This window comes from Egretta garzetta, unplaced genomic scaffold (assembly GCF_000687185.1).
Source record: "Egretta garzetta isolate BGI_Z169 unplaced genomic scaffold, ASM68718v1 scaffold108, whole genome shotgun sequence".
Classification (NCBI taxonomy): Eukaryota; Metazoa; Chordata; class Aves; order Pelecaniformes; family Ardeidae; genus Egretta; species Egretta garzetta.
The window spans coordinates 7,051,119-7,058,842 of record NW_009260614.1 but is presented as its reverse complement, the minus strand read 5'-3'; the positions used below and the strand labels follow the sequence as shown (position 1 = coordinate 7,058,842).

Below are 7,724 nucleotides of genomic sequence, written 5' to 3'. Positions count from 1 at the left end.
GCTCGGGCCCGGAAGCGCTGCGGGCGCCGGGAAGCGCTTCCGGGGCGCCGCGAGCGCTAGGGGCCGCATGGCTGAGGTTGGGGTGGGTTTTATTTTTAAGAAAAGGGGCACCCGCGCGACCCGGCCAGCACCGGCGGAGCCTGAAAAGCGTTTTGCCTCCGCCCAGGAAAAGCCTCCCGGGGCAGCAGGGAGCCAGCGCCCCGGGGCACCCAAGTGCGCAAAAGGAGTTTTTGCACCCAAAAGGGTGGGTTTGGTCTCTTTAAAAGGGTGCTTTAGAGTCACTGAGGTGGGCATCGGGGCCTAGGGAAGGAGGCTCCTACAAAGCACAACTAGGATTAAGGAAAATCATTGAAGACTGCAAGAAGCCCATTCCCCTCCCAAAACCACAGAGCGGGGAGCCAGAAACTGCCCCTCCCTGCTACTGCAGGCTGCGAGCAGAACGCTCATGAGCCTGACCCAAGGAAGGCAAAGTTTTAAATAACTGACACACATAAAGCACAGAACTCAACAGTTTATTGGGTAAAAAGGAAAGCAACTTCAGTGGTACACTTCAGTGAAATTAAAAATAAATAACTGATTTCTAGAGCCAAATATTGGAGTAGTTGCTAATATTTTGAGTGGCCACGTTTACCGAAGAGGGGCTGCTCCTTACAGCAGAGTCGCTTCCGTTGGTGGGAAGATCCCCGCGGCCAAGGGCAGAGCCTGCAGGGGGATTTCTTGGACGTTCCATGGGGCACCGCTGTCGACAGCAGATCCAACTCAGCCTTTCAGAGAGGACATTCCAGCTCGCATGATTTCATCCACCAAGAGAATGTTGCTAGCGATCACCGTGCTAGGAATATTACACAAATGTCGTTAGAACGTCCCTTTGGACATGGTTCAAAGACAACCCAGCTTCATTTCTGCCTTTCAGGACAGCTTCCTCTACGTTGGATCCCTCGATTCCACATTATCAGTTTCAACCATCAAGCACCCGTTGCTATTTAAAGCAGCGATATTGTGATATTTACCATGAATGAAGCAGTTGCTTTTTGACGTTGTAATTATCCCAGATTCCAGCCGCTGCAGCTACCATTGGCTCACCTACAAAAGTAGTGAACAGTCTTTAAATGCCACCACCGTTCCTCACGCGAGCATCATCCCGTTATTTTAGAGAAGTCCTTACCAGTGTTCAGATCAACGCCGGTGAGCTGCCCCGACTCTCCGTGCTCCGCCTGAACCTTCACTAGCGTCTCCTGGGGATCGTAACCAGAGTTCTGGGCGAGGACCTTTGAGGGAACAGAGACGTTATTTCGTGTTGTCCAGCAGAAGCAGCAAGGGGTCTTGGCGTGCTTTAAGGTGCCTTTATTCAGGAGTTCCTTATACCTTAGGAATGATGAGCAGTGCATCAGCGAAAGCCTGAACTCCGAGCTGGGCTCTTCCTTTTACATTAGGTTTATGCTTAACGAGCGCATTCGCCACCGCCACTTCCAGCGCACCCGCTCCTGGGACCACGCATCCTGCAAGGGAAAACTCAGTCTTGAGACTTCACACCAAGCGCCTACTCCAACGTAAACGGGTCGGTTTCAGTGTAGTTTGATCTCCTCCCTCATCCGCCAAAAGACAGCGTGCACCCATCAGGGCAGTACTTACACAGTTACCAGCTACTTGTGAAACTGAGCTGCGAGCACAGTAACAAAGCCCTTCAGGCTGAAATACACTCAGCTTGGTGTCCGACTGCATCGATACCAAGGATGCCAATAAGAAACTCACTCATGCTGAGATGAGCTTCAACAGAAGGCCCTTAGCATCACTCAACAGAGCAGGGACTTACCGTCCTCGATCGCGTTTTTAACAGCACGCAGCCCATCTCTTACTGCATCCTTGATTTGGGTGAGCGTGTGCTTGTTCGGGCCCCTGATCAGCAGGGTAACAGAGCGGGGGTTGTCGCACTTCTCAATAAAGGTGTATTTCTCTTCACCCTGGAACACAGGGTTATGCACTCACATCATACACTTGCTTAATCAATGCATACGGGTAATAAAAAAAAATACTTGAACAGCCACTTTCAGGTTCAGTTCTGCACTAACAGCACTTCAAGAAGTGATGAGAAGCGGCAGAACCTTGCGGAAGACCAGTCTCCCGATGCCGACCAATATGATCTCCAGAAGCCGTTTATTATAGCTTTGCATACAGCTTTTATACTCTTCCAAGTCCCGTACACACGGTCACGTAGACTTTTCTAATTCGTACATGCTACTGTCTACCCAGCAAGCATATAAGCCTCTCACTCACTCATTGGTTATTTCATTATCATCATCTTCCCCTACTTGCGGTTACTGCTTCTCTCCTCTAGCAACTAAGCATTTCCCCTTTAATAGCGTCCTGTACACTGGCTAAGCATTTCCCCTTTAAGAGCATTCCAACCCTATCAGAACCTGATGTCCTTGTTCTGCTAGGGATGTATCCACAGTACCTTATTCCCCTTTTCTCAATTCTACAGAAATTAGAAGCATAATATGGAAACAACAATAGGAAAACATGCTACAAGAGCAAATACCCAGGTAGGCATTCACACACAAGTGCACACTTGGATGTGAAACACCACCAACCTTTATTCATGCTCCAGGGTAGCTCTTAAAAAAAAAAAATCTAAGAAAAAAATCCAAGCAGAGATATATCCAGACAAAAGAAAAGCTGGCATCAAGCGAGACTGGGACAGGCGTGTTTAACAGGGCTTCAGCTGAAGCTCGGTTGTACTCACCAGCGTGTACTCGTAGACAAGGCCTGCGTGTCCCAGGCAGTCTGGAGTGAGATCCTCCACAGAGTTCATGGCAGTGCCGCCACACGCAAGGGTCAGTCTGAGAGAGAACACGTACAGCTCAAGTCTGGCTTTATTATGAGTACAACATGAAGTCGCTACTGTAACAATAGCATGGCAGCACGCAGAACACCAGGCTTCCTAGGCCTGGAACAGTTTGCTTCTGTTCATGACAGAGCTCTTCACCAAAACAAGCCTGTCGAATTCAAGTCTCCTCTGTACATGTCCACAATTAAAGCACATTGGTAGCTCAAATTCCTACATCACGCCATGTGCCGAGCCAACATTTCTATGATTTGTGCAAACCACCCCAAGTTACACCATTAAGAGCTGGGCAGACCAAAGCGGACTTGTGGTGCAAGTCCTTGAAGGTGGACTCACGCCAGACTTGACTTGAGTTTAGTCAAGTTATTTTTTTAGTACTTGGTGTTAGTTTAGAGCAAGTTATTTTACCCCCTTCCTCTTGCCAGGAACTGACCTTTCCATGTTCCTCCTTTTAGCTCTTCGCAAAGCAACTATTCCTTCTTTCGCGAGTGCATCCAAGGAAAACGGGTCAATTCCCTAGAAACAAAGAAAGTGACCACCAGGATAAAGAAAAAGTTAAACACACCCCCTCTCAGTCTGACACAGAGAGTTCTTCCTTGGGGCTCTAAGGAGATCTCAAGTAGGAACTGTACGCATATATTTAAAAGTTCCTCAGCCTAAATTCCGCTATTTCTGCCTGAAGAACTGTACAAAGTGAGTCAAACAGCGCAAGGCTTGCCGAGGAAGCCAGCATTTCAAATTAATTTCTCTAGCTAGTTACACCCCGCATCTTACCTTCTGGTTGATCACGATAAATCCTTTATCTGAATCGCCACAGACTCTTCTTTTCAAGTCTATGATTTTTTTCACTCTGTCTTCAATGAACTTTCTTTCTGCTTTCACCAGCTTCTCTCTCTCTTCAGCACTTTTATAGAAGAATCCAGAGCTCACCTCTCTGAAGGAAAAAAAACCAACCAGTGGTAAGAAAACTACCCGTTCTGCTGTAGAAATAAACTTAAGCATAGGGAATCCTTTCAGCAACATTCTAAAGAAATCAAAATGAAACAAACAAGCCCCCCCCCCCTGCGAAACTCAGCTGCTCCTGCTCTCAGTTCAGAGATTTTCCACTGCAAGAAATAAGGCACGCATTTGAAACCGAGCGAAATCTGAAGGATATCTGGATGTGTGCTCTGCAATATAAAATTAAGTCCAAGAAAGGAAAGACTTCCAGCCTTCCTTTGATGAAAGACCAAAATAAAAACCACTACGAAGCTCTGCCTCTCAAAGACATTTTCTCAGCCACCAGCTTTCCTTTTCCAGAGGACAGCAGAAGGAGCATCAACTCTTCCATTCCACCTTCCACACTACCTGCCTTGCTCTAGAAGAGTCTACACAGTCCTTTCAGTTCTTATTTAACCTCAAGCCTTTAAGTCAGGTGCATTTTCTGCTCCTCACCTTGCTGCTGTATACTTACGTTTTCTCGTATTCTAGAGATACATTGCAAGTAAGAACATAAGCATCTTCCACTCTTTTCTTCATGTCAGGATGACGAGCGCCGTGATCCAAAACCAGCCCCCTAATCAGCCTGAAAGATTAAAAAGCATTTTGCATGTCACCACACACGTACAGAAGATAGGCACTTTGTGGAAGTGCAGACTAGCCAGAGAATTGACAGTGCAATTGGTCACACACAAACTGCCTGTGCACTTGTGTGGGGAGCAAACGACAACCATGTATCCCACTCCCAAGGGCATGCCCATTCTCATATAAAAAGCATACCAATCAGAGTGCGAAAAAGGAATTTATTCTGGCATAGTGTCTGACCGCATTAGCTACTGAGGAAAGCTAGTGCAGAATTCGCCCATGCCACCGAGGTAAATGTAAAGCCTATGGAATACCCAACTAGGTGTCTACAATCCAGTTCCCATTTATGGAATGCTGTTTTGTACTTGTAATGAACAAGAAACAAGCCTAAAGCACAATCAAGCCACAGACATTATTACTAAGAAAAAAAGTATTTACTCAACATCGTTATGTAAAAGCCTAAGCCAGCATCACTCTGCTATTCAAAACCTCTTGTTAGGGAACCAACTTCAGTGACTGGGGAACTTCTGCTGTCTAGAATTTATGGCTGAAATCTGTCTTTCTGCCTTCCTTTCACCCCCCTTCTCTAACAACTTTCCCAGTGGTAGCTTGAGGATACACAAGCCCTTCTATAAAGAAAACAAAACCCCCCAGACTACTCAAACCATTAAAGTGAAGCTCAAGGATGCTCATTACTCACGTTGTGTCCGTTTCTGATTTGTGCTTCATCTCCATAATCTCTACCATGTGGAGGTCAATAGGCTCATCTGGTTTTCTGACTGTCAAAACAGAATCTACTACAGCCTGGAATAGAAGGGAGGGGAAAAAAAAGCCCCAAAACGATCATTAAGTCTTCCAAAGTGCAAGTTCACATCTTCCCATCCACCCTTCTCTCAAGTAATAATCACAGCACTTTAAAACCTGGACCTCTTCACTCAAGAAGATGCAGAAGAGACACGTATGCTTACCTCTGTTAGGATGTCAGCAAGCTCGGTATGAACTTTAGTACGGAGGGATGTTCTGGCAACATCTATAAGGGTCTCCCTGTCCATTTCCTTGCTTACTTTGACCTGCTCCAAAACTTCAAGTGCTTTTTCCTTTGCAATCTCAAATCCTTCTGCTACTATTCTGGGGTGCAAACCCTAATGCAAGGCAAGAAGGGAAATCGTTAGACAACAGAAGAAAAAATGGTACTTCTCCCACAAGTAGAACCTGTGGTTTCAATATTCCATTTAACGTCAAAACGGAGGGAATACACATTCTTACAAAGACAAGAAAATGTACTGTCCTTCTGAATACATATAAAAGGAATGCAAATCCTTCCAATGCAGAGGAAAAGCACAGATTATTCTAGCACAGAATTGAAACCAAGGGAACTACAAAGCACACTTGGGTGTTCACTGTGCAATATGAATGCCTATTCTGTAACTTACAATATGCCAAACACCTATTACCAGGGAGGATCTCCTCGTTAACATGCAAGTAAAAGAAGTGATTTAACCCACACGAAACAGAAGTAACAGGAGGTATCAGAAAAAACCTTATTAAAAGCTACAGTATCCACAATAAGCGGTTTTGGTTTTGAACAGGCCTCCTCTCCATTTCTCCCCCATCTTACAAGTTCTGTGATGCACTCTTTTTAAGCAGAAATATATATTCATTTTCATGTTTGACTTATGAATATTAAGCATTAAACATAAACCAAGTTGAATGGTCTCAGGTGAAGCTTTTAACTTGTCCACCTACAAAAGAAATGTTGCATACATACCTCAGAAATATAGAGATCCGCCTGCTTTAGGAGCTCTCCAATGATCAAGACATTTGAAGTGGTACCATCTCCAGTGATGTCATCTTGCGCTGTTGCTACTTTGGCTATCAAGGAGGCTGTGGGGTGTTGTATTTGCTAAACGGAAACAAGAAACGGAGCAGTAAGTCTTACTGCACTGGTAGAGGAAGCAAGTAATCTGCAATCAGCTAAACAAACTTTACGGACTACTTGATGTTTCATGGTTCATGTCAGTGTAGGTTTCAACAAGTAACACCAATTAACAACAACAATCACTTTGACAATAGGTTGATTGAATTAATCCACTAACGCTATTTCCCCCCTCAGATTATGAATCTATACACAAAAGTGTTGAGTGCTAAAAGCCAAACTAGTGCTAAAAGCCAAACTAGTGCTCAACTCTATGAACTTGACAGAGCCCTTTTCTCCTTTAGGCAAAGGATGCATCATCACAACTAGACTGTTGCAGGCACCAAAGCCAGCATGTTTAGAGCCAATTTAGGAACCTCCGCATGATCAGTGCTGCACACACCCTAACTGGTTTGCTAGTTCTTTGGCAGTTTATTTTACTTGTTCTTATAAAACTAAAGAACATTCAACTAGCTTGTTGCTTGTCAGTTCCTCTGCTAAGTAGTGCATTTGGTGTTCCAGCTATAAACATCATTCCTGTCTGGCCGAACTTCCCAACCACCACATACCACCTTATGTTACTTACACAAGTCAGTCTGTTAATTTAAGGAACATGCACATCACTTAACATCTCCAATCGCTGACTGAAATATATTTTAAGGTAGGTTGAAGCCTATGAACCTACAGAACAGTATCCACATTTGAAGAGGCTGGTGCTTGGTAACTGTACTAGAGTAAGATAAAAATCAAATGGGACCATTTATACTGCCATTTAGCTTTTTACCATTATTTTTTTAAAGCGCTACCTCTAGCGTGAAAGAATCGAAGTAATTAATTTTTCTTGTTTGCCAGATCACCATGTATATGGACTTCAATACTTTATGCTGAATTACAAGAGCCAGAGGAGTGAAATGCTCCACACATGGGCTGTGCCCACCCAGGGGATAGAGGCATGCTGCAACCCACAGGGGCCCGGCCAAGCTGCCGTGAGACCCCGTGGGGCAGCACCAGGCCTCATGTAACCTTCACCCCTGTAGGGGGGAAACCGTGATGCAGCCCCAGAATCGACGGGAAAGCAATACGAGCCGCATCCATCACCCGGATTTAAACACTTCCCATGCCCAGGAAGAACTCATGAAGAGCTCTGCTGTCTTAGGCCTGCTCGAGTACAGCAAAAGTAAATTACCACGCTAACTTCATTCAACACCTGCCCGCTGCACGCACTTACCTTCCTCCCAAGGGACATCATCCCCTCAGTGCAGAGGGCTCGATACCACAGAAAGGCAGGCCGGGGCAGCAGGGGTCGAGGTCCCCCGTCAGCCTCAGGCACTAAGGCGATACGAGCAGGCTCCCGCCTCCCTGTGTCCCCCCACGGCGCCCACCCCCGCGGGCAGGACCCAG

At 45.7% G+C, this 7,724-nt stretch overlaps 1 protein-coding gene and 2 non-coding genes across 3 annotated transcripts; all 3 read right to left on the bottom strand.

Annotated features, from left to right (window-relative positions):
- Nucleotides 1-508: 508 nt before the first annotated feature.
- Nucleotides 509-7,569, bottom strand: CCT6A (chaperonin containing TCP1 subunit 6A). The gene is made up of 13 exons (XM_009645134.2): nucleotides 7,552-7,569; nucleotides 6,177-6,311; nucleotides 5,377-5,550; nucleotides 5,109-5,212; nucleotides 4,299-4,409; nucleotides 3,620-3,779; nucleotides 3,279-3,361; nucleotides 2,744-2,840; nucleotides 1,814-1,961; nucleotides 1,366-1,499; nucleotides 1,166-1,268; nucleotides 1,011-1,083; nucleotides 509-832 (listed from the first exon to the last, which is right to left on the bottom strand). The coding sequence occupies exons 1-13, from the start codon at nucleotides 7,567-7,569 to the stop codon at nucleotides 760-762; spliced, it is 1,413 nt and encodes a 470-aa protein (XP_009643429.1). The 3' UTR covers nucleotides 509-759.
- On the bottom strand, nucleotides 4,556-4,691 carry LOC118452924. The gene has a single exon (XR_004842807.1). It is a non-coding gene; the product is annotated as a small nucleolar RNA SNORA15 (small nucleolar RNA).
- On the bottom strand, nucleotides 5,685-5,816 carry LOC118452917. The gene has a single exon (XR_004842800.1). It is a non-coding gene; the product is annotated as a small nucleolar RNA SNORA22 (small nucleolar RNA).
- Nucleotides 7,570-7,724: the final 155 nt, after the last annotated feature.

Coding starts and splice junctions, on each gene's coding strand:
- CCT6A (XM_009645134.2), bottom strand. Junction 4,410..5,108: donor AAATCAGAAACGGACACAAC/GTGAGTAATGAG, acceptor TTAATCTTTCAG/GCTGATTAGGGGGCTGGTTT. Junction 833..1,010: donor AAGCAACTGCTTCATTCATG/GTAAATATCACA, acceptor TAATATTCCTAG/CACGGTGATCGCTAGCAACA.